Source organism: Pinus tabuliformis, chromosome X (genome assembly GCF_031772625.1).
Source record: "Pinus tabuliformis cultivar Carrire ecotype Pingquan chromosome X, CPIR1, whole genome shotgun sequence".
Lineage (NCBI taxonomy): Eukaryota > Viridiplantae > Streptophyta > Pinopsida > Pinales > Pinaceae > Pinus > Pinus tabuliformis.
Window position 1 is genome coordinate 1,280,916,522 of NC_142308.1, and position 27,792 is coordinate 1,280,944,313.

The following is a 27,792-nucleotide window of genomic DNA, read 5'->3' on the forward strand; positions in this document are numbered from 1 at the left end:
AAACGACTTCATTAGAATCCAGTAGAAGGCAAGACGTCCAACCAACTATGCAGAGCAACACAAAGGCCGACGCAATGACTCAGAAAGCCGAAATTCTGAAGTGAAGTGGTGTTGGGAAATTGCCTATGGAGTGAGGAAATTCCTCACTAGATTTTTCTTGCCAGTTTTTCTCTTAGGATTTCCAGTTTCAGCATCCAGTTGTACTCAGATTATTTCACTGCTGCATAATAATAAAAACTCCGCTGCTGCACCAGTTTTCCCAAGTTGCGTTTTTCGGGGACATTGGTCTAAAAATGACTGTCATTTTATATGTGTATGCTGGTATTTCTTCCAGCGTTTATTTCTTCCACAATGTATTTGTGTAGGTTGTAGTGTGATTGATTCAGTGTTTGTTGTAGCATACAGTAGATAAATTGTTAAAAATTAATTTAACAATTAGGAGAATTATTTCCAGTTGCTGCAATAGGATTCGGGTTTCCGAATTTTCACAAAAATATCCATGGTAAAGTGGGGGTGAATATCTATGGCTAAGAATCTTGTTGTATTGTATGTATTAAGTTTTATGTGCTTATTAATTAAATTTAAATATCGTTATGGAATCATTATTAGTTCCTGCGAAGGTAGAAACCAATAATGTTTAACTTTGAAAAATAATTATTTATTTTTCAATATTATTAAAAAACCCAATTTTCAAACATTTTATTGGATGATAATTTGAAGCTCTTATTGCAACTTTTGCACAATACAATGGCATGTGGATAACTTACATATTTTATGTCATAATTTAATGATATGCTTGCAATATTCATGCATGATTTTTAGATATTTGCGTAGTGATTTTTTATTCCTAAGCTTCGCAGGAAAGCCATCCAAAAATAAAATCTTTGAAAATAGTTTATACTCATGTAAATAACATATTTACCATGAATTACTTCCTACCATAATTTAAGCAAATCTTTGCATAAAAAATGGATAGGAATAAGATGTAAATAAATACACTTACCAGGAGTTACTTCCCACCATTTTTTATGTTTTCCTCAACACTTATGTAGGAGTAGAACTGTAAATGTGTAGACATGCTACTGGTTAATACCTACCAAAATTTATGCGAACAATTTACTTATCCACTTTGCATCTCAATTATAGGATGATTTGAGACCACTATTAATTCAACATTGACCAATGTAAGTTATAATTTATGCACTTTTTCCCAAAACATAATTTCTAACTTGAGTTGAACGGACTAAGCTATGTTGCAAAACAAAATTACAATATAACAAATTGAATTTTATTATTCTTATTACTTTTAGCTTTTTATTATTAATTGAGCAAAAAATTAAATGTTTATACTCATTCACTAACACTACAACATGTCCCCTATACTGGGTTCTATATTAATTTTTGACCTTTCATTATTTTTTAATTCAATTGACGTATAAATGTTAAATGTGAAATGTTTATGTTTACAAACATTTACGCCTACACATATTTCTCCTATACTGGGTTGCAAGCAATCCTCTCGGCACAACAAATCATTTCCATATAGTGAATAGAATTATGTATTCATCACCATCTTTTAACCACCATTATTATTATTATTATAAAAATCATTTCAATGGAATTAATAAAATGGTATGTTCTATATTTAATGTGATCGCAAATCCTTTTATGTACTAAGTTATTCATAAAAGTTAAAATGTATTTATTTAACACGAGACAATTTCGAAAGATCACTACTTTTGAAGGATATCTTCAATCTATTTTATGATTTTTCTTGTCTTTTATTTGTTGAATTATTATATTTTTTTGTAAGCTAGGCAAGACTACATCTTCATCATGTCCAATATATCACCCCGGATCGGGGCAGGAAATTGAATTGATGACTTCACATCAAGGAGTTCCTTAACAGAGCACTCGATCACTGTCTATCCAAAACCCAATGGACTTGTTGAATTGTTATATTGTTAAAATGTTAATACAACATTTATTTAACTAGAAAGAGAGCCATGAGATCATAGTAAGAATTGCATGAAGAGCATATTGAAGAAAAAATAGTCAAAAAACAAAGACATTTCTAAACCTGTCAAAAGGGAAAAGAGAGTTGCTCTTCATAGCTCACAACCTTATGATAGAAAAGCACACCTCCCGTATATTTCTGATGTGATCGACAAAATTGCAGGTATTAAGAAAGAACATTGGTGCCATATTCAAGTAATAGAATCCGTTAGATAGAAAATGAAATCAATAAAAGACAATATTGATCAACACCAATTGAAAGGAGTTTACAATATTGATTGTTCATGTGGGAAGTGCTACATCAGGGAAACTGGATGATCCTTCCCAGTATGGATGAACGAACATGGATTAGACATTAGGAATGAGTGAATATGCACCTCAACATTTGTAGAACACTCTAGTATTTGTAAACATCATATTTGTTTGGAGGACGTTAAGATCATCAAGAAAGAAAATGATTACATAAAGAGAAGATTTAAAGAGATTTGGAAATAATGAGATATCCTAATAATCTCAATAGAGATGAAAGACTAGAAGTTAGCAGAAACTAGATTCCTTTGGTTTCTCATTATATATCTCATGGTGACCATACTTAATAGTTCCCCCTCTCCTTGTTTTCTTTTTGTTCTCCTTCTTTGTCCCCTGATCATCTCCTTCACCTTGTCTCTTGTCCCTATGATTGCTTCTTTCTTTTTATTAGAACTCTATATTAATAACTTAGTATTAACATTTATTGCAATATCTATTAATTATTTATTAGTAGTTATTATTACTGTAGGTATTAATATTTATTATAAGGTTTTTATTTCAATATTGTTATAATATTTAATCTATGTTTTTGTTTGTATCTAATATAAGTTTTAACATCCTTTCAATATTATCAATGAAAGTCATTACTTGGAACATTAGGGATCTAATAACTGGTAAATCCAGTGTTACTTGGGAGCGGGAGCGAAAGGGGGGAGCAAGAGCGAAAACGGGAGTGGGAGCGAATCCCGGAGCATTTTTTATATACTATATATATTTTTTATATTTTGATACATATATGTCAACAAAAACATGTAGAATAATGAATTAGATATAAAAAACATAAAAAAACATAGATTGAACCATATAACAACAATCATCTAGAAGTTATAATCTTCATCAACCACGTCTACAAGTTAGTAACATAGTAACATACAACATATTGAGTCTCATGATTCATCAATCTTAAAGTTTCAAGCTTTCAAAATTCAATATATAACATTTATCATCATTGATCACCAAAGTTGTACTCGTATGCTAAGTGTAACTATTACAACAAATAATATCTAACATGAAATGAAATGTTATAAAATGAAATGAAATGAAACAACTTTCAACTTTCATGAAACATCATATTCATAATTCATTACTAATGAGTTATAATTGCCAACTTCAAACTTAAATTGTCATATATTGTTTAAAAAAATATCATAATAAATATGAAAGAGTCAATAGTTATAAAAGCTACTAGAAATTAGAAAAGAGAAGTAAATCTATTATCTATTTCTTATGCTTGGGCCTCTTGCCACCACGAGAAATGTCTAATTTTTAGTCTTGTTGGAAAATTAGGATCTTTGTCATTAATATCACCCTCTAAACATTAATATCTAGAGGTATCTTTGTCATTACCTCTGTATCTATATAGGGATCTTTGTCATTAATATCACCCTTTAATGCATAAGATAGAAAAAGCATAGCATCTCAAGTCAAGATGTTGTTTGAGTGATGCGTACATTTTTAGGAGGGTCATGATAGAGGAGTTCGACAACCAATGTCACTAACATCAAGGTACATATAGGGATTGACGCTCTTGATTAAATATGAGTTCCATACCCTAATACATGACAAAATTCAATGGAAACATTGTAATCCCCCAATCATGAAATCCTGAAAAACTGATAAGTCTGCTGGATTTTGAATGAAATCTAAAATTCTACTTTCTCCATATGAAATGCAATGAGGCCGAAACCACTCTCAAACATCCTGAGTCATTTCATGGTAATGTTAAAAATTTAAGTAAAAGGATGAAAATGAAAGTGACATTTCATTTTCATCCTTTTACTTTAAGAATTTAACATTACCATGAATTGCATATCAATACTAGGGCCTTGACTTGATCATTAAGCTACCCCACTCAAAAATTATTTGTTTTTTTCAAAAAAATTGTATTTCGAAAATTACTACAAAAAAAAAAAATTGCAAAAAAGGCAAAACGCTCCCGAAAAGGGAGCGGGATCGGGGGGGGCACTCCCCCGCAACACTGGGTAAATCCAAACATAGACTCTTGAAAAACAAAATCTATCAAGAACGTTTTCATATCATAATGATCCAAGAAACAAAATGCTCGTCTAACTCCATAACTTTCTCAAGATCATATGGAGAAATTGTGACTCTTTCCCAAGATGCCTAAGGAGCATCAGAAGGTATAACAATTGCCTTGAACCCTTCGTTAGTTACCTTTTGGGACTCCTTTTTCCTTCCCAGAGCCCTGATTGCCAGCTCTGAACTTATTGGATTCACCAACACAAGCTTTATATCCAATGTGTATGGTCCTAGAACTTCCATGGAAAAAAAATCTTCCTTCAAAACCTCTAGAAAGCCTCTAAAATCATAGAGGAAAATTTTTGGATTATAGGGGAGACTTCAATATGATTAAGAATCTCAAAGAAAAAAAGGGAGGAATCCAGAGACTTGATGAAGAAAGTTCCTTATTTATAGAGTTCATCAACTCCAAACTTGTCGACCTAAGCACTAACAATGGCTTGCACACTTTGAACAATAAGAGAGGAGGCTCTTCACAAATAGCTTCTAGAATTGACAGATTTCACATTGTTGAATAACTATTCATCTCGGGCATAAATTTTGAAGCCTCTATCTTGCCTTGTCGTGGTTTGGCCTCTGCAGATAAATCGATCTCCCTCTGTGTATAGATAATGATTTGAAAGAACATATGTAGATGGAGTTGTCTATAATGCGACTTTTTGGAGATTCCGGTGACGGAATCCGGCGGAAGAAATTGAGGTTAAATCTTGATTTGTTGCAGTTAAAATGGTTTTTTAACTGCATATTTGGATTCAGCACCCTCGAAAACCCCTGGGACGCTTTCATTGTGCAGAAACTAGCTATCAAACTTGCGATTCCAATAAATTCCTGCCGGATTTCGACCGGAAAAACCCGCCGGAAAGACTTTCAAAAAGTCGCGTTATAGACTATTTCTATGTAGATAGGCATTAAAGTGGACCAAAAAATAATAAGAGGATCAGCAATAAAAATTCTACTTTTCGTTGCCCATAGTATATTATAATATTTTATCAAATTCCACACAATAAACTTCAAACAATTCTGTGCAGCTCCATCTTTTGCAAGAGAAACAAGACAGCAATTCGTCAAACATGACGTCGGTTTTATTAAAATTCAAAATTAGTTTGATTAGCTTAGTCCTCATTCTCTGAATTTCGAAAATGTTCAGTTTACGACTAAATGTATTAATTAGCATTGAGGTTGACTGAACCAAAAATTATATACATTTTACTGTGTGTGTATACAGTAATGCGCAAAGCTTTGAAATACAGTCTATCGTTTGGTCTACTTTGGCAAAAGCTAAGTCTACTACAAGATTTATAAATTAGTATTGAGGTTGACTAAATCAAAAGTTATATAAATTTTGCCATGTATACACACACAGAGCAATAAGTATAGCTCAGAAATACAATCTACACATTGCCCTATTTTGTCCAACTGTTTTGCAGAGTGAGTAAACAATTTTATAAATATTTTGCAAAAGTAAACTTGGAAAATTTTGTGAAAGTGTCCAAATCTGTTTCTTGCAACCATAAATCCAAATGGTAAAATAAATTAATATCCATACCTTGCCGTTGGCAGATAGAAACTGTAGCTTCAGGTTTGAATGATCCCTAGAAAGCAGATACACCTTTAAAGCGTCGACGTGTTTATCGTCACCTGTGTTTAATCACAGCAGCAAGCCAGAAAAAAGTGAATTGATTCCTTAATATTATTTCTTTTTTTGTAAATAGTCAATAAGCAGTCCAGTGTCAGTTTTTCATACGATATTACAGGGTTACGTAACATGCCTGAACACAACACGCTAAGTGCATTGTTGATGAACGCTAAAGTTGGCCTTGATAGTTTTAATGTAAATGACATGCCAGCCACACCAATAAAATTTTCTGATGCTAGGATTACCTGCAGAAAGAATCACAATATCTATTGACTACTAGATTGGAAAATAAACCATGCGACAAATTAATCAGCTAAGAAAAGATTAGATCTCTACAAGATGAACATAACCATGGATAAACTACATTCCCAATGTTTGTTAGATAGAAGACAAGGGCAAGAAGACACAATGTGAAGCAGGAAGGTAATATTATAAAAGAGATTAGGGCTAGTCAATGGATCAAAAGAATAAAAGGTCTATTCATTTTCAAATTAACTTGATTAGGACTGTTACCCACAAAAAGTGGGTAAACCATATGAGAACATTTTTCTCCTCATTAGACAGCCAGCTAGCCAGCAGCCCTATGATGATCTTCAGATAGCTTTGTGTCAAGGCCCTCTCCCATCTAGCATTCTTCTTGAAGGACGGTGGGTCATCTTTCAATAGGTACTTTAACCATGTTAGTAATCATGTGCTTTCATTTAATGTTACAGGCATATCAATATGAATCATGGGGCAAACTGGATGATTGATTGCTCTTGATTGTACCCTTGTTCCCACACCTCACCTTGGAGGTTAGCCTTTGACTAAAGTCTAGTAGGACCTCCTCTAAGGCCATATGGTTTAGGTAGGGCATTGATTGATATAGCGTGTCCATGGTAATCCATACTTACCACTTTCCATCCTTCCTTGTCATTCATCTCCATTCTTTGGGTTCATTGTCATTGGTCACTGAGATTGAGAGCCTATATCCACATCCTTGAGTTAGGGCTTAGAAACTTGGCCTCAATGTTTGATGTAGTTGAAAAAATTATAAAAGCCACAATAGAAAGAAAATGTAAAATAGAAAAGATGTCTAGGACTTGTTTGGCACATGGCAAAAAGCCTAGCATGAGCTCTACCCCCTATTTAGCCATCACCTAGTGATGATTTCTAGTAGCATTAGATGTGCTCTAGCCTCAAGATTTTGCAAGGAGGCTAGGACACATGCATTTCACAATACTAAAAAATCGTTTTGGGAAATTCACCCTGGAAGAGGTTTAATTAAAATTATTAATTATTTTTAATGGATTCCTAAGTCTAAACTTGGGAAATTAAAATAATTAAAGTGTATTAATTAAACTTGGTGTGAATCTTCTAAAAAAAGATGAGGATCAAGTCAAGATGATTTGAGCCGTTGATTAAAATCTAACCCGGGCCGTTGATTGATCAATGAGAAAATTATAAGAAAAAGCTTGATGGGCATTTGGAATACACATCAAGTGAGATCAAGAGATCGATTTCTCAAGAGAGCAGCGCAATAGTTGCAGGAGATGTCATCAAGGAGATTTTTTGCAGTGAGGGGTAGGGATAGTTTTCTGGTTGGAGAGCTTCCTAATCCAGGAATACATTTCAGCGATGTTGCAGTAATCGTTATCGGGATATTATCAGCGAGGGAAAAAAATCGGGAAAAAATCTTAACATACAAAAATATTCTTTTTTTTTTCAATTGTTTTAATATCTAAAGCATCTACAACATAAAATAAATACATTGACACATAAATATGATAAAAGAACTAATATATAAGATGTTTAATATAATTTCTAGTGCTACATCACACATAATAGTGAATCATGTCCTGAATAGTAAGTCCTGACTCATGACTCTCAACTCAGCGTCAAAATATCAACAAAAAATATAATAATGTATCTCATGAGTCATATCATGAGTCATAATGTCATATACAATTAAATGAACCAAATAACTAAAGTCTAATACTATTGATTTCCTCTGCCCTTCTTGCAAGAAAATGCAATAGCTTTCCCCTTCCCTCTAGATGTAGATGCCAGTGGAGTTGGCAGTGGACTCTGCTGTGCTCTAGAAGCTGAAGAATTAGGAGCTATAAGAGGTAGATCACGTCCTCTACTGGTGGCAGGGGTAACTTGGGTAGGTGGTGTCACCTCCTCCTCCTGTTGTTCTACCTCCTCCTCCTTCTCCCCCTCCACTACCTCCTGCTCTAACCATTCATCGGTAGACTCCATGAGAGGCCTCTTGGCCTCAACCCTCCATGCAGTAGTGGTGTCAATCCCATCCAATGAGATGGCCTCCATATCAGGTATTCTCTCAAGTTGCCTCACCCACAATCAAAGATTGTAGTAGACGTAGACCATGTCATTAAGTCGCTAGAGCCTGGGACTCCAACCTGTACAAAGATCATGAAATAATAATTATAAAAAAAATAAATATTGTTTAATGAATTCAAAAAATTATTTGGAAATTTGCAATATTTTAAGTGTTAACTTGTTGCGTTTCTTATTGTGTATTTTTTCAAATACACTCCAGTTGCGCTCGCATCTTGAGGAGCTACATGTTTGGCTGAAGATTCGAATGGCAAGCTTTTGCAGAAGGGGTACCTTGGCACCATACATTTTCCACCATGCATCTACAACAAAATTACAAATAAAATTTTAAATAAACATAAGAAAAAAATGAAATTTGAAAGTTGAAGCAAAGTATCAAGTTATGAACTTGAAGAGTATGAAATTTGAAACAAACTAAAAAATACCTGGCATTTTAGTCATCCTATTAGTCATAGCAATGCCAAAGCCAAATGTGCCACCTGCCATCCTGTATGTCTCAATTTTTTTGGAGATTTCTGTACGTTCTGCTGGAGATCGCACCATCCTCTGAACACAGGTTAAGAATCCATCCATGATCTCAGCATCAAATACGAACCCACATGGGTAAGAAAATGCGGGGTTTAGGTAGATCCCTGCAGCATGAATGGGACGATGGAGTGTGTTGTTCCATCGTTCATCAATCACTTCCTATAGGAGGAGTTGTCTCTGAAACCCTTCATCTCCCTTATCATCATAGTAGGCCCAAAGGGATTCTTTTGCCCTGTCCATGGCCTCATACAAATAGTCCATTGCGAGCTTCTCACCATCAACTAATCGAAGAACCTTTACCAAAGGTTCAGTAACAGTACACACCTCTTACACTCCCACCCAAAATTCTTCCTGGTATGAAACTAGTCTGCATATGGCCTTTCCCTCTGGTTTGCGGCTCATTGTCAAAGCACGTCACTCCTCTAAAAGAAACATTCTCTTCACATCCCACATAGAATTCAAGAGGGATTGAAGAGATATGAAACAGGTGGCAAACCGTGTAATGGCGGGGCGCACCAACTCTTTGTTGTTGGTGAATTTTCTCATCAAGCTAAGCACAAATGTATGATTATATATAAATTTTGTAATGCTTTTTGATGACTCAACAATATCTTTGACAAAAGAATTTTTCCCTATGTCCTCCAACATCAAATCAATACAATGTGCAGCACAATGTGTCCAAAATAAAGTAGGATGCCTGTCCATAAGCATCCTGCCAGCAGCAACATAATTTGCAGCATTGTCCGTTATGACTTGAACAACATGTTTTGCACCCACCTCCAAAATAAACACATCTAGCAAATCACATAAAGTTTTTGCATTTTTGATATGTGAAGATGCATCAACAGATTTCATAAACATTGTCCCCTTGGGAAAACTAACCGAGAAGTTTATAAGGGTTCTCCCCTTTTGGTCGGTCCAACCATCTGACATCACAGTGCATCCTGTTTGTGCCCATGATGCCCTAAACTCTTCCAATCTTTTGGTGCAATAAACCTTTTGATTTTGAAGAATCCGGCTTATAAAGTCATCATAAGAAGGGATTTTGTACCCTGGGCCAATAGTTGCAATAGCATCAACCGCAAGCTGAAAAAATGGATTATTCTTTGCAACGCTGAAAGGAATATCACTCCAAAGGAAAAAATTGGCCAACAACTTGTCAAATTGTTCTTTCTCAGTTTTTTAAGCATTGAAGTGATAGATGGTTGTGAACCAGGCGTGGTTCTAGGAACAAAAAATGATGAGGCAGCTACTAGGTTGGTTGTAGATATTGATGCTGAAGTAGAACCAGTGCCACTTCCTTGTTCACCTGAGCCTAACACAGTCTTTGTTAGTTGCTTCTTCATTTCTGCTTTGGCCTCTCTATTGTGCTCTAAATTTTCCAATTATCTCATGGCTTTTCGGATGATTTCCGGATTTGTATTTTTGCAAGGATTTGTGCAAGGTGATACTTCAATCTATAAACCCCCTTGACATATGCTACCCACACAACTTGCAAGATAAGTTTGTTCTATCAAACCCTCCATCAGGTTCACCAAATTTCCACAGAGGGTCCAATTTCCTTGGCATGTTTGTAACTTGGTTGAACTCTTGACTCTTGAGTTTTAAATTTGTAAGATGAAGTTTGAAGTTTGAAGTTGAATGGTAAACCTATGGCAAAATAAGGATTACAGGTTACAAAAAAAAATTACATACATGAGTAATATGACAAAACACATGCAATTTTTGACAATTTATGTTTTTAACAAACAAAAACCCCATTAAATCAATTCAAAAATATTTGATAACCAATTGAAACATTTGATAAACAATGGGTTATCCAGATTCCAAACCCAACCAAAAACATAAAAAAAAAACCAAAACAAAGTTACAAAACACAAAATTTTGGTGCCCATACCGGTTTGCTGGAGAAAATTCCTCTCCTCCTAGCTCTCAATTTGTTTTTCTTCTCCAATCAACTCTGAAATGACCAAGCTTTTCCTCCTAAGTCACTCCAAAACCACGTCGCTATCGCTGTCTGTCCAAATGATTAACAAAAAATCATTTTTTGGTCTTATAATAACGCTATCCGCCGGCCCAACGATTACTACCAATCGAATCGCAATTTTTTGGAGGTTATCATGAGTTTTTGAAAAAATCGCGGAAAAAAAACTGGTTTAAAAATCGTGCAATTTTATCATTGAAATGTGGAAATCGCGATTTTTGCATCACTGCATTTTAGAGGAGGCAGAGAGAGATCCAAAAAAGGAACGTAGAGCCACGGTGGGCAACGTAAAGCCACGTTGAGGCATCACAGAGGCCTTGAAGAGATTCACAAATTTGCTGAGGAGCAGGTCAAATCCAGTGCTAGGAACCAGGGTGTGAGACCAGAGGGCAAGAGGATAGAGTATCTAGCCAACAGATCGATCAGCCAGAAGGAGTGATGCAGTCCCTATCAATTGTGATGCAGAGTAGCACAATGACTGCGTAGAGGCAATTTGGGGCTAGCCATTCAGTGGTTGGATCAGTGTCGGATCTCCAGTGATAGTGTGAGGTATTTCTCACTAATTCTTTGCCAGTCAGATTCTTTGTATCAGATAGCCAGTAAGGCATCCAAATATTGTATTCAGAAACTATTGCATAATAATTAAAATCCTCAGCCACTACACCGGTTTTCCCACATTTGGTTTTTCTGGGGACATTATCCAAAAACAACAGGGTCAGTTATGTGTGCATTATTTCCTTCTTGCTCAGTACTTGTTTCCACAGTATTTTATGTTGTGAAGGCCGTAGTAGATTTTATTTCGATGTTTATTGTGTAACACTGTAAATAACTTGATTAAGGAATTAACAAGTATGAGAAATCTTATCAGTTCCTACAGTAGGGAATTGGGTAACCGATTTTTCAAATGGTATCAGAGCAAGGTTAAGCAGGAGAGCAGAGTCGAAAGAGCCCAACACTGATATGAATAGGGAGATTGAAGAGTTGCGTAGACAACAAATCGAATCCCCAGAAGGATTGTGCAGTCCAGTGCCAGGAGGGCAAGATTCTCAAGGAAAAATCTCTCTCCGAGTGAGTCGACAGAGAAAGATTTTCCAGATTGAGATTTGTCAGCGGTAGAGGGAACAATGCAGCAGCAACTTCAGTGAAGAGCAATCTTCAGGTGGGATGCAATTTTTCTGCAATAGTCACTGGGGCAGAAAAGCGTCAGGAAAAGAAGAAGGCACATTGAGGGAATTTCTTTCTCAGAGGAATTCCAACCAAGAAGCTTGAATTTTCCAAGCAGAGCAGCAGTGGTTGTGTGCAGGATTTCTCACTCCAAAAGGGAGTGCAAATAGCTGGGCAGCAGCTGCGCAGAGGAGAAGAGAGAGCAGTTCGACTTTTTCAGGAGAAATGGCATCAACAAGATTGAGAGATCAAGATCGGTTCAAAGCCTCCAACTATATGATCTGAAATGCTAGGATCTCCTGCCTTCTAGATGAGCATGATCTCAAGATGTATATCAATAGTGTGATAGTTGTGCCTACCGATGCAGATCCACTCAAGAAGTACAAGGTTGATATGGCAAATACTAAGAGGATCATTCTCGATGGAGTTTGAGATCATGTAGTATCCCGTATAGCCAGCAAGGGCACTACCCGACAGATGTGGGAAGCCTTAGCCACGCTATATGAAGTCTCTTCAGAGCAGCGGAAGATGTACCTGGAGGAGAAGTTGAGATGCACAGGGATGCGGAAAGGGGAGTGAATAGACCCCCTCCTTAAGAGGGTTTAGGAAGTCCGACATCAACTGGCTTTAGTAAGGTCAGGGCCCCAACCTACAGAGTTTGTTCGATTAGTGTTGAATAGCGTTTCTGAAGATTGGCAAGTGTTTGTCCAAAGACTCTTGGGCAGAGAACACTTGCCAAATTGGGAATGTGTATGGGCTGATTTGTAGCAAGAGGAGATGAGGCGTGATTTGGTGAAGGCCATAATCAATGGCAGTAGCAGCAGTGGGATGAAGGCTGTGAAGGAAGAGGAAGACGTGGCCCTTGCCTCAAAGGGGCGATAGGAGCAACGCGAGAGGAAGAAGGGCATTTCGAAGATCAAGTGCTTCAAGTGTGGCAAGATGGGCCACTAGAACACTTAGTTTCCTCTTAGAAAGAGGGACAAGGAGAAGAAGAAGGATCAACAAGCTGCACCAGCTGATATTGACAGGCTTTCCTCTAGGCTGGAGGAAGAGTTTGCCATGATTTCCGAGATGCGTCTAGGGGTGAGGTGGGGTGATCTAGAGTTGTAGCTACAAAGAGCTACAGGATGGGCAAGATCCTTGAGGAGTCCACCTCTTGGATCAATACCTTGCTACGGAGCCCATAGTTAGCAGTAGCAGGATGGACCAGTGTCAGGTGGTGTAGTCAAGTGTCAGAGTGACAAATACAGTGGCTAGTAGTGGTAAGATACTGAGCAACATAGACCTAGTGTTGGCAACAGTGCAGTTGGCACAGAGCAGAGTCAGCAACAGCGCAAAAGCTTCAGTGACAGCGCAAAATCTAGCAACAATAAGAACTCGGATGACAGATGCATCATACTAAACATAGTTAGTTCAATATTTTGGATGTTTTTCCGTTGCAGATGTTGCAGTGGCAGCAACAACAGAGTTGCAGTGCAGATGCAGTAGTTGACAATGGTTCAACAGAGTCAGCAGCAGCACGGATGCAGTACAAATCAGAGTTGTGTAGTAGTTGGTGGGCAGTAGAGCCAAACATCAGCAGTGCAACATGAGGTGTTGCAGAATCAAAGTGATGCTTCAGTGGGCTACAGAACTAGAGCACTTTCCTTGTTAAGAGGGAGTGTTCATTTCTGGTAGAATCAAATGTGCACTAGCCTCAAGATTTTGTAAGGAGGCTAAGACACATGCATTTCACAATAACCATAAATCGTTTTGGGAAATTCCACCTGGAAGAGGTTTAATTAAAATCATTAATTATTTTTAATGGATGTTTAAGTCTAAACTTAGGAAATTAAAATAATTAAAGTGTATTAATTAAACTGTTAATTTTTGGTAGCATCGAATGTGATCTAGCCATGAAAATTGGTGGAGAGGCTAAAGCATATGAGATCTCCAAGACCCATAAATGGTTTGGGGAAATTCCACCTGATTAGAGAGATATTAAAATAATTAATATTTTTAATGGGGTTCCTAAGTCTAAATTTAGGAAAATTAAAATATTAATGGGTATTAATATAAAATTAGGTGAGAATGTTCTAAATGACATGGATCAAGCCAAATCTAATCTTAGTCATTGATTAGAGACTTAATCTTGGTTGTTGAAGACTCAACAGGAAAAGTATAAGAGGAGGCTTGAGGGTTAGTTGGAGATACACCAAGATTGATCAATCAGTTTGATTTTCTGGAGCAGGGTTTGCTGAGAAAATTCGAACAAGTGATATGTTGCAGCGAGGGGCAGAGAGGCAGAGATAGTGCCTAAGGGTCAGCGTAGTGACTGAAGAGGCTAACGCAGAGGCTGCCAGAGCTACGCAGAGGCAACAAGAGCCATGCAGAGGCAGCTAGAGACAGCGCAGAGGCTGAGGGGCCTGCATGGGTGACGCAGAAGGCTAGAGAGCTGATGCAGAGAGGCAGAAGGTTGACACAGAGGGTTCAGGAGCTACGTTGAGGCTAGCAGGGCTGACGTAGAGCCAAGTGGAAGTGCCGGAAGGATTTTCGTGGGGCAGACTAGAGCTGAGAGGCTGAATATCTGTCTTCGAGAAGAGGTATTACTGTCATGTAACAATATTTGGTGGGTGAGCCAGTTCGGCACCCTAGTTGTACTCAAGAAATCTGCATAATAATAAAACCCTCAGAACTACTGCACCGGTTTTTCCGAGGACGATTGTCCAAAAATAACAGTGTCCCTTGTGTGTTTGTCTAGCATTTCAGTTGTTGATTTGTATATGAGTTAAGGCTACATTTGTGTTTATTTTCAGTATTTATATGTATAAATAACTTGTTAATGGAATAAACAAGTAGGTGAAATAAACCAGATAATGCAGTAGGGATTTCTAATGTGCCAGACTTATGAATTTCAACATGGTATCAGAGCATTGCAGATCATAGGAGGAATGAAGGCATCAATGATATCGGATTTGCAGTAGTAGCAGCTGTCCCGAGAGACAGAGCTGCTCCTAAGCAAAAGGCAACAGAGAAGGAGTGACGCAGAGGAGTTACGACAACTCCCTCTGCATCCCCTTCTCCTCATGCTACATCATGCTATTGCATAATGCTATTGCATTGCAACCCAGTTACTGAGAAGTAAGTAACTGATCCACCCAACTCTGACATCCCTGTCAAGCTGGAGACACTCTCGATGTTGAAGCTCCCTCTGTCGCTAACAAGTGCTCCCTCTACTGACCTTTGTGTTACTGCAACAACTCCCTGCATCTCACATCGTTGCACACTTCTATTTGCCATGTTGCACTGGTGCAACACTCCCGTGCCTCTTGCACTGTTGCAGCCTGCTAGCCTCGCATTGTCTGAGGACTCCTGCACTGTAGCACTCTCTACCGCTCCATATGCATTCGTCTCTACTGACATCCGCCAGTCCTGCTACCTCTTCGGGGCTCCCGTAGCAAGGTATAATCCAAGAGGTTGGGTACCTCGAGGATCCTGCCCCTCATGGCCTATAGTCTATTTGACTACAGCTCGATGTCTCCCCACTTCTTCTCAAGTGGCACATGAGCACTCATGGCACAATCATCATCCTCCTCGACTTCTTTCTTTGCCCTCGCTGGTGCTGCCTTGGTCTCAGAAGCCTCTCCCTTGCTCTTCTTCCTCAGACACTAGTTCACAAAATGACCCAGTTCCCCACAATGGAAGCATTTGACCTTGGAGAGGTCCTTCTTCTTTCGCTTCTCCTGCTTTCCCGCAGATGCTAGAGCCATATCCTCTTCTTCCTCCTTCCTAATTCTGACCCCTTTACCGCTACTCCCCGCCTTGGTCAGTCGTATGATCTCTTCTTGATGAAGAGCCACCCACAATTCTTCCCAATCTGGAAGCTTCGACCTGCCCAGTATGCTCTAGACAAATACTTCCTAATCCTCGGAAACTGCGTTCAATGCGGTCCTCACCAAAATCTCATCTGGTGTGGCCCCTGTGGAAGTCAGCTGGTCCCGGATCTCCTTCAATCGATCAAGGAAGATATCTATCTGCTCTCCCTTCTGCATCTGGTATGACCGCAGATGATTTCAAGTAACATCTTCCTCTGCATGGAAGTATGCTGGTACAATTTCTTTAGGGCCTCCCACATCTCATTTGTCATATCCTTTTTGGCAATATGCGGTACCACATGATCCTTGATCCCATCAAGGATGATGCACTTTGCCTTGGCCATTACCTCCTCGTACTTCTCATTTTCAGCTAGGTCAATTGGGATCGCTATCGTTTTCAAGGCGAAGTCCTTGATGCGATATCTATCTAGAATGGACAAGATCCCGACCTTCCAGACGACAAAGTTGGACGCTTCGTCCAGCTTGTCCTGATCTCTCAGCCCATTCACGATCATCTCGCTGCTCTTTTGTCGACTCCTTCGAGTCTCTCTATTTCCCTCCCGGAAGTCCTCTGTTCGACTCTTGCTAAGTCTCTCAACTTCCTATCTGGAAGTTCTCGGTTTGACTCCCTCTGAGTCTCGATTTCCCTTTTGGAAGCCCCTTTGCCAATGTTGAGTTGCCCCACTTCGATCCTCTGTGCAACTGCACCACTGATCCGGATTCCTTGGCTAGAAATCTGCCTCGATAGGAACTCCTTCTACCTTGGTTTTGTCTCGTTAGGTACTGTTCTGCAACAACAACAACAACACCCCACCAGCTTCCTATGCCCCAACAACTGAAGGACTGAGCCTCTAGGCTCTACGCAATCCCAACACCAACAAAATCTGCACCTTCTGGCCATAGCGTTATACTTCCTGACTGAGAAAGATGACCAGGCATTGCGTAGGTCAAATCTGCTCCTCTTTGCATCTGTGTTGATCCTCCTCTTGGCTCGAGCTGATGACGCAGGTCCTCTGCATCACCCCTTCCTTATTGCTTTCTGCTAGGAACAACTTCTGTCACTCTGGATAGCTATCTCTACTGCTACTGCTTTGCTAGCTGATGCCTTCAGTTATCCTATGCTCTGCAACCACGCTTTGATACCATGTTGGAATTTCTAAGTTTGACTCGTTAGAAATTCTCCCTGTACTGTTTGGTTTATTTCTTCCTACTTGTTTAATTACTTCAGAAGTTATTTACCATGTAAATACTGAAAATAAATACAAGTACAATATCAACATCTACAGATCATCAATTGAAAGAAAACAAGAACCAAGTGACACCGTTATTTTTGGACTAATGTCCCCGGAAAAACCCAATGCGGGAAAATCGGTGCAGCGATTCAAAGGGTTTTATTACTATGCAGTTTTCAAAATACAACTAGGGTGCTAGAAATGGCTCACCCAACAAAGAATGCCCTTGACAGTAGTACCTCTCCTCGGAGATAGATATTATGGCTGAATAATCACCGGATGAACAATCCCACAACAACAATTGCAGCTCCCACTGCTCTGCGTCACTCTAATAGGGACTGTGTCACCCTACCTGGCTCACCAACGCCTAGTTTGTCCCACGAAATCCTCCTAGCGCTGCCTCTTAGCCCTGCGTCAGCTCTGCTAGCCTCTGCATCAGCTTCTATTGCTTCTATGCCAGTCCCTAGACCCTCTGTGTCTCACACACTGGCCTCTCCTGGTTGCCTCTGCATAGCACCCAGCTTCCTCTGCGTCAACCTCTCCTAGCTCTGCGTTGTCTCTCTGGTACCAACTCTGCCTCTCTGCTATGTATTCGCTGCCCCTCACTGCTAATCACTGATTCTATCTCTCTTAGCAAACCCCACTCTAGAGAATAGAATCACTGATTACTATGGTGTGTCCTCCAATTGACCCTCAAGCCTCCTCTTATACTTTTTTCGTTGGTCCATCAACGACCGAGATTAAATCTCTAATCAACGGCTAAGATTAGATTTGGCTTGATCCATGACTTTTGGAACCTTCTAACCCAGTTTTATACTAATACCCATTAATATATTAAGAACTCCATTAAAAATATTAATTATTTTAATATCTCCCAAACCAGGTACAATTTGTCCAAACCATTTATGGGTCTTGGAGATCTCATGTGCTTTAGCCTCTCCACCAATTTTCATGGCTAGAGCACATATGATGCTGCCCCAAATCAACAGATAGTTTTGCGTTTGGAGAGTTTCCTGATCCAGGGATACATTTCAAAGGAGGTAGAGAGAGATCTAGAAGAGGCAGCCTAGAGCCACGCTGGGTAGCGTAAAGCCACATTGAGGCAGCGCAGAGGCCTTGAGGAGATTTGCAAATTTGTTGAGGAGCAGATCAGATCTAGTGCCAAGAACCGAGCTGTAAGACCGGAGTACCAAAGGATAGAGCATCCAACTAGCAGATTGATCAGCCAGAGGGAGTGACGCAGTCCCTATCAGTTGTGACACAGAGCAGCGCAGTGACTACGTAGAGGCAACTTGGGGCTATCCATTCAGTGGGTGGATCAATGTCGAATCTCCAGTGATAGTGTGACGTATTTCTCACTAATTCTCTACCAGTCGAATTCTCTATATCGGATAGCCACTAAGGCATCCAAAGATTGTATTCAAAAACTACTGCATAATAATTAAAACCCTCAGTTGTTGCACCGGTTTTCCCACATTGGGTTTTTCCGGGGACATTGTCCAAAAACAACGGTGCTAATTGTGTGACAGCTAATTCCTTCTTGCTCAGTAGTTGTTTCCACAGTGTTTTATGTTGTGAAGGCTGCAATAGATTTTATTTCAATGTTTACTCTGTAACACTGTAAATAACTTGATTCAAAAATTAACTAGGAGAAATCTAATCAGTTGCTGCAGTAGGGAATCGGGTAACTGATTTTTCACATGGTATCAGAGCACGATTAAGAAGGAGAGCAGAGCTAAAAGATCCCAATGCTGAGCTGAAGAGGGAGATCGAAGAGCTGCGTAGACAACAGATCGAATCCCCAGAATGATTGTGCAGTCCAGTGCTAGGAGGACAAGATTCTCAACGAAAAATCTCTCTCTGAGCGAGTCGATAGAGAGAGATTTTCCAGATCGAGATTTGTCAGTGACAGAGGGAGCAAAGAAGAAGCAACTTTAGCAAAGAGCAGTGTTCAGGTGGGACGCAATTTTTCTATAACAGTTGCTAGGGCAGAAAGGTGTTAGAAAAAGAAGAAGGCACACTAAGGGAATTTCTTCCTCAGAGGACTTCCAGCCAATAAGTCTGAATTTTCCAAGCAGAGCAGCAGTAGTTGTGTGCAGGATTTCTCACTCCAGAAGGGAGTGAATAACTGGGCAACAACTGCGCAAAGAAGAGGGAGAAGTTTGACTTTTTCAGGAGAAATGGCACCAACATGATTGAGAGATGAAGATCGGTTGGACGGAGCCTCCAACTATGTGATCTGGAAGGCTAGGATCTCCTGCCTTCTAGATGAGCATGATCTCAAGATGTATGTCAATAGTGTGGTAGTTGTGCCCGCCGATGCAGATCCACTCAAGAAGTACAACGCTGATGTGGAAAAGACTAGGAGGATCATTCTAGATGGAGTTCGAGATCATGTAGTATTCCAAATAGCCGGCAAGGACATTGCCCGACAAATGTGGGAAGCTTTAGCCACACTATATGAAGGCTCTTCTGAGCAGTGGAAGATGTACTTGGAGGAGAAGTTGAGGTGCATAAAGATGCAGAAAGGGGAGCAAATAGACCCATTTCTTAAGAGGCTTCAGGAAGTCCGAGATCAACTGGCTTCAATAGGGTCAGGGCCCCGACCTACAGAGTTTGTTTGATTAGTGCTGTAGCGTTTCTAAAGATTGGCAAGTGTTTGTCTAGAGCATGTTGGGCAAAGAACACCTGCCAGATGGGGAACATGTATGGGCTGATCTGCAGCAAGAGGAGATGAGGCGTGATCTGGTGAAGGCCACAATCAGTGGCAGTAGCAGCAGTGGGACAAAGGCTGTGAAGGAAGAGGAAGACATGGCCCTTGCATCAAAGGGGCAACAGGAGCAAAGCAGGAGGAAGAATGACTTTCAAAGATCAAGTGCTTCAGGTCTGGCGAGATGGGCCACTACAACACTCAGTGTCCTCTCAGAAAGAGGGGCAAGGAGGAGAACCAGGATCAACAAGTTGCGTTCGCTAATATTGACAAGCTTTCCTCTAGGCTGGAGGAAGAGTTTTCCATGATTTCTGAGATGCTTCAAGGGGTGCGGTGGGTTGATCTAGAGTTGTAGCTACAGAGAGCTAAAGGATGGATAGGATCCTTGAGGAGTCCACCTCTTGGATCAAGACCTTGCTACAGGACCCATAATCAGTGGTAGCAGGATGGACCAGTGTCAGGTGGTGCAGTCAAGTGCCAGAGTGACAGATGCATAGGCTAGTAGCGGTCAGATACTAAGCAGCGCGGAGCTAGTGTTGGCAATAGTGCAGTTGGCATAGAGTAGAGTCAACAACAGTGCATAAGCTTTAGTGATAGTGCAAAGTCTAGCGACAGCCAGAACTCGGATGACAAATGCATCATACTGAACACAATTAGTTCAGAATTTTGGATGTTTTTTCGTTGCAGTGGTAGCAACAACAAAGTTGCAATGCAGATGCAGTAGTGGACATCAGTTCAACAAAGTTAGCTATAGAACGGATGTAGCGAAAATTAGAGTTGCGCATTAGTTGGTCGGCAGTAGAGCCAGACATCAGCAATGCAGCAGGAGATGTTGCAAAATCAGAGTGATGCTTCAGTGGGTTGCAACACTAGAGCACTTTCCTCGCTAAGAGGGAGTGTTGATTTTTGGGTAGCATCGGATGTGCTCTAGCCTTGAGATTTTGCAGGGAGGCTAGGACATGCATTTCACAATACCCAGCAATCATTTTAGGAAATTCCACCTGGAAGATGTTTAATTAAAATTATCAATTATTTTTAATGGATGCCTAAGTCTAAACTTGGGAAATTAAAATAATTAAAGTGTATTAATGAAGCTGTGTGTGAATCTTCTAGAAAAAGAGGAGGTTAAACTCAAGATGATTTAAGCCATTGATTAGAAACGAAGTACAATGCTTTTTTAAAAGAGATTTAAATTTAGAAGTCCCTGCCTTATGTACAAGCTATGTGCCAAAACCCCTGCAAAACCACCTTGTAAGATAAGACTACGAAGGCTCAAAGAACAAATGAGAGATCCTTTAAGAATGTATCAAGAGTGGGTTGGTTTCTCCAAAGACTTCCACTCACACTTGATTCTGTGATCCCAACAAGATGTTCCTTCTACAAAACTTCAATCAAGAATTAGTTCCATATATATTTAACAATAAACAATGATAAGAAACTTTAGAGATTTATTTAAAACCAACTAAAGCATTCTATACCTAGAGCATACTTCTAAATCAAATGTCAATGCAAGATAGCTCTACATTAACAAATCTACAAGAGCATATGGAAACAAATTAGATCAAAGCACGAGTAAAAGGAATTATACCAATGATCAACAATTCATCACACTCCCAAAGGAGGAACACCTCATGAATGAAACCCCAAAGTATTTATTGATATTTCTCAAAGTGTACAAGGCAACAACGCTTCCGCAAGCACAATAGCTGGTAATGATATTATACAAATGAGAGCTCAAGGCTCTATTACATAGAACTATGGGAGCCAATCCCAATGTAGAAGTGATTAAACAAGTGGCATGAGGTGACAATCCCAAAGAAAAATTTGAATTTGTTGAATGGAGCTCCAATGCCAAGTGTAAAATTCGAATTCTGGCAAGTGGACATCATTTTTTTCTTCCCTTATGTGCCAAATTCGAATTTTATGATGGAATGACAAGTGTATATGGGCGATAACCTATGTGGGGACAATTTCCCACAAAAAAGTCCACCAAATATTCTCCCAAATCCTCTCAAATTTGAATTAACTTTACAAATTCGAATTTCCAAGTAAGCAACTTTCTCATTTAATGCCAGAAATTCAATTTTATTTGAGCACATGTCCTTTCCTTGATTTTAGGAGTCCACATCACCTTGGGACTTCACTTTAACTCCCCCATAACTTTCCACCTCATTTCTACAACATTTAGCATGTGTGGATATTTATTTTTCACCATTTATTTAATTTATGGCTTAATTAATTGTCAAATTTCCCACTAAACTTAGGAAAAGTGGGCTTTGAGGCTTTAAAACACATTTTTAACCCCTCAAAGTGTGTCATAGTAGAAATTTGAGGGTGAGAGGTGCAAATTTCATTACTCATACACCATACAACTTCTCTACACATCACTTATTACATTACAAGAACAATTTTTATTGTAATTTCCGCAGTACGTAAAATCTAAAAATTAAAAAAATGACTACCTAGACCTAGCCAAATTCCACTAAATTTTTTGTGTGATATAGTATGGTAATATACATCGACTCTAGATACTAAGATGTGTTAGGGGCTCAACCTTCAAACTGTCACTCTGACTTTGGGTTAAAATGTGAGTGAAAAACCAAGAAAATTATCCGCTTGAAAAAAAGAAGGGATAACTAACCAAATAAAAAAAACACTCCAAGGTGTACTCGTTTGTTGATCGAGTACCAACATCCTAGGCCTGTTACAGACTCAAAACTAATCATTACTAGTATCACTTATTACAATTACCTGCAGGGTGTAGAATCTGGGTACAAGAAAGATGATGAGAAAATAGAAATAGAGTTTAAAAACTTTGTTGATAGATGATATCTGATGGTACAAGTGTCCATTGGTACATCCTTGGGCATGGAGTCTTCATATAATCATCAGGTGCCACTCTAGTGGTCAACATTTGGCTCCATATGGGGATGCATGCTAGATATGAAGTGATAGTGTGCAAGAACCTGAAATCTGCATCCATCGACAAAAGACATATATTAGCTGTATCCATTCTAAATATCATCAAATGAAATAAAGTACAAAAATGAAGAAATGAATGACAATTTATTCACGAAATAAAATTAATTAAACAAAAATGACAAGGGATAAGGTTACAAATATGATACAAAAAGATGTCCCATAGCATTCGATGTCCTCAATGAAGTTCATGCTGAGAACCTGCTTACTTTCGGGCAGATCCATGGGTGGTTTTTCTGATGTGCCTTATCCAATTTTGAATATTTTAGGACTTTGATCTGTCCCAATGCTGTGTTGTACATGGTCATTAGATTTACCAGTCCTTTTTGCTTTTTTTTTTTCTTCTTAATCAATTGTGATGTTGATATTGTTGTGATCAAAGTAGACCTTTCTGCCCGATCTTGAAGATGCTCTGATGGAAAATTCAAAGTGTCCAAGACTTCTTTGACTTGCCTTTGTCCATTCTGCGTCTGCTCTGACATGGGTGATGGATCAATCTCATAAGTATAAATCAGATTCCCCTTAGTTTCCTTGCTATTTAAGTCTCCATCAATTAGCCATTTTTCAATGGAGTAAATGACCTCCTCATAATGAGATGAAGATTGCTTCAGTGGATCATGGGGCTTATGATTTGTTTCTTTGTTCTTTTCCCATTCATCATTTAACATAAGCTGGAATTTTTGTACCTGTAACCTTTGCATTTCCTCCAGCCTATTCTAAAAATTGATCTAATTAGCCTTTATAGCACTTATTTCCTTGGCATGATTTGTTTCCATGGTGTTGATTAATTGCACTTGTTTTTCTTCCATGGCGAGCAACCTATTTTGAATAGAGGTCTTCTGATTAGAATGATTTATTTCCATGGCCTTTATTGCTTGTGCATGATTTTCCTCCATGGTCTTAATGAGTTGAGCTTGGTTGAGATGCATATCCTTAATCATTCGAGTCAACCCCTTGATGAGATCTTTATCATTCTCATTTGCTTTCACTTTGATCTTTCTTTCATTTCCATATTTTTCTTCAAAGGCATCAATTATTGATTCTAGAGAGTCGAAACTGTTAGTAGGTAAGTTTATAAACCAATCCATAACATCGCCATCTAATGAAAAGATGAAAAGTCTCATTTTAAAATCCTCATGGTTAATATCATGGCACCATTTGCTCACACAAAGGTGGTAATTCCTAAGGTGAGTTTCAGTACTGATGGCATTGTTACCTAGAAAACTAGGCAACTCTTCAATAGCCTCAATGGCTTCATCTAGAATGAAATTCGGATAGCCTGAAATGCTAGTAAAATCACAAGGGGCGAACAAATCATTCATGATGTCATGCTCGCTTGACCCTGAAAGAGCAAATGGATACCAAAGAGGCTTCTGTCCAAGATTAGCAAGAAATCTACAAGAAGTAAGCTTCAAGCAAAAATCCTTGCAGAAAATGAAATAAGTGGAGTCGCCACTTGAACAGGAATCTGACTCTAAAATCCAACATGCAAAAACCAAAAGTTAGTCGTAAGTCCCAGGTACAAGAAAACTTGTCCCTGACAACAGCACCAAAAATCTTGACCCTACCACCCAAAGTAAAGTGTAAGCTTGTAGCTTCAAGCAACAATGAGATAGAGAATGCAAAGCTCAAATGAAATTGTAACAAACTTTAACATAATGAAATGTGATAATGAGGTTGTGTTAATTCCCAATTAAATCATGCATGTAAGTGAATGAAGTATGAAAGCTTAAACCATGCAAATGTCAATCCACCCAAGAGAAGACTCCCTTTAAATGGGGAGACAGGATACCATGGGAGAAATCCCAAGCTCCCACAAACAAATTAGATCTTTTATTAATATTACAATGAGAAGAGGGCCCTTCAAAGTCCTCAACTAAACTTCAAGGAGAGTTCCATAATAATTGCTTGAAACTTGCACACTAGACCTCCTTTCTTGAGAAAGTAGTGACAAGAACTCACAAAACTTATGCAAGGGAAATAAGGTGTGAGTTTCTTCCAAATGCCCACGGCTTAGAGAGGAAAATGGGCAACTCTCTAGTGAACTCGACTTGGCCGAAATAAGCCTCAAAAAGGCTCATGACATCCTTGGAAATTGAGCCCCCAACATTTGCCAAAGGTCTTGCAAACACTTGCTAGATGTTGCAGGGGGTTGCTCTTCAAAATCTGCCACACAAGAGTTAGCAAACAATCCAAACAATGACTGCAAAATAAGTTAAGTATTAATGGCAAAATCAACAAGATAAAATGTATATGTACAATTATAATTTACAAAAGGCTAAGCTAAAGAGTGAGAGTAAACTCTCACTCTTTTCTTAGCCATATCCAAGCTCTTAGATAGCAAATGAAAGAAACGAAGTACAATGTTTTTTTAAAAGAGATTTAAATTTAGAAGTGCCTGCCTTGTGTACAAGCTATGTGCCAAAACCCTTGCAAAACCACTTTGTAAGATAAGACTAGGAAGGCTCAAAGAACAAATGAAAGATCCTTTAAGAATGTATCAAGAGTGGGTTGGTCTCTCCAAAGACTTCCCCTCATGCTTGATTTTGTGATCCCAACAAGATGTTCCCTCTACAAAACTTCAATCAAGAATTAGTTCACAATAAACAATGATAAGAAACTCTAGAGATTTATTTAAAACCAACTAGAGCATTCTATACCTAGAGCACACTTCTAAATCAAATGTCAATGCAAGATAGCTCTACATTAACAAATCTACAAGAGCATATGGAAACAAATTAGATCAAAGCATGAATAAAAGGAATTATACCAATGATCAACAATTCATCACACTCTTAAAGGAGGAACACCTCATAAATGAAACCTCAAAGTATTTATTGATATTTCTGAAAGTGTACAAGGCTGCAGCGCTTCCGCAAGCATAGTAGCTGGCAACAATATTATACAAATGAGACCTCAAGGCTCTATTATATAAAACTTTGGGAGCCAATCCCAATGTAGAAGTGATTAAACAAGTGGCATGAGGTGACAATCTCAAAGAAAAATTCGAATTTGTTGAATGAAGCTCCAATGCCAAGTGTAAGAATCGAATTCTGGCAAGTGGACATCATTTTTTTGCTTCCCTTTTGTGCCAAATTCAAATTTTATGATGGAATGACAAGTGTATATGTGTGGTAACCCATGTGGAGACAATTTCCCACAAAAATCTCCACCAAATATTCTTCGAAATCCTCTCAAATTTGCATTAACTTTACAAATTTGAATTTCCAAGTAAGCAACTTTCTCATTTAATGCCAGAAATTCAATTTTATTTGAGCACATGTCCTTTCCTTGATTTTAGGAGTCCACATCACCTTGGGACTTCACTTTAACTCCCCCATAATTTTCCACCTCATTTCCACAACATTTAGCATGTGTGGATATTTATTTTTGGCCATTTATTTAATTTCTGGCTTAATTAATTGTCAGATTTCCCACTAAACATAGGAAAAGTGGGTTTTGAGGGTTTAAAACGCATTTTAAACCCCTCAAAGTGTGTCATAGTAGAAATTTGCGGGTGAGAGGTGCAAATTTCATTACTCATACACCATACAACTTCTCTACATATCACTTATTACATTATAAATACAATTTTTATTGTAATTTCCGCAGTACGGAAAATCTAAAAATTTAAAAAATGACTACCTAGACCTAGTCAAATTCCACTAAATTTTTTGTGTGATATAGTATGGTAATATACATCGACTCTAGACACTAAGATGTGTTAGGGGCTCAACCTTCAAACCTTCACCTCGACTTTGGGTTAAAATGTGAGTGAAAAACTGAGAAAATTATCTGCTTGAGAAAGAAATGGATAATTAACCAAATAAAAAGAACACTCCAAGGTGTACTCATTTGTTGATCGAGTCCCAACATCCTAAGCTTATTACAGATTCAAAATTTATCACTACTAGTATCACTTATTACAATTTTCTACAGGGTGTGGAATCTAGGTAGAAGAAAGATGATAAGAAAATAGAAGTAGAGTTTAAAAACTTTGTTGACTGATGATATCTAATAGTACAAGTGTCCATTGGTACATCCTTGGGCATGGAGTCTTCATATAATCATTAGGTGCCACTCCAGTGGCCAACATTTGGCTCCATATGGGGATGTATCCTAGATACGAAGTGATAGTGTGCAAGAACCTGGAATCTGCATCCATCGACAAAAGACATATATTAGCAGTATCCATTCTAAATATCATCAAATGAAATCAGGTACAAAAATGAAGAAATGAAAATTTATTTTAAGAGCATCAATGACAATTTATTCACGAAATAAAACTAATTAAACAAAAATGACAAGGGATAAGGTTAGAAATATGATACAAAAAGATGTCCCATAGCATCTGATGTGCTCAATGAAGTTCATGCTGAGAACCTGCTTACTTTCGGGCAAATCCATGGGTGGTTTTTCTGATGTGCCCTATCTAATTCTGAATATTTTAGGACTTTGATCTGTCTCAACACTGTGTTGTACCAATGTTTTTAAAACCGGAACCGGTGACCGGACCGGTCCACCTAATGAACCGGTTTACCGACCGGAACCGGTCTAACTGGGACTGGTTTGGTCTAAACGAACCGGTTTTAGAAAAATACATTAAATAATTATTTTTTAATGAAAAAAACTATTTTTAAGATTTAAAAGCATGATTCCAAGCCAATAGAGACAAAATATGCAAAGATTGCTCATTTATATACCATGTAAAGGTGAATATATCAAAATGGCACCGAGTGCAATACATATCATCGACAAAATACATAAAGCAATGAGGCTCTAAATGGCCTCTAGAGTGCAAAAACAAAGCCTACAAACTATGGGGCCAGTGGCCTACTACAAGACTTCAGTCTAGACTTTACATATATGATAATAGTAATACTATAATAGTGATCAACATTATCACTTGAAGTTGAAACTTCTCATGAGTCTCAGTCATCATGATCAAACTCAGTTGGTTGAGTCTCGACTCCCAAACTTTGCAGTCACAAACTTCTCTA

The 27,792-nt window shown here is 38.5% G+C and overlaps 1 protein-coding gene across 3 annotated transcripts in view; it reads right to left on the minus strand.

The window, feature by feature from the left end:
- Window positions 1-27,792, minus strand: part of LOC149144721 (isoleucine--tRNA ligase, cytoplasmic-like) — a 739,557-nt gene that overhangs the window by 212,842 nt on the left and 498,923 nt on the right. For 2 of the 3 annotated variants that reach the window (XM_089449912.1, XM_089449913.1), the window contains exons 25-26: window positions 6,135-6,246; window positions 5,912-6,003 (exon numbers count right to left, since the gene is read on the minus strand). In XM_089449912.1, coding sequence (XP_089306038.1) covers window positions 5,912-6,003; window positions 6,135-6,246 — 204 coding nt within the window. Of the gene's footprint in view, window positions 1-5,911; window positions 6,004-6,134; window positions 6,247-22,564; window positions 22,787-27,792 lie in introns of those variants that run through there. The other variant, XR_016264930.1, reaches the window with a different exon arrangement.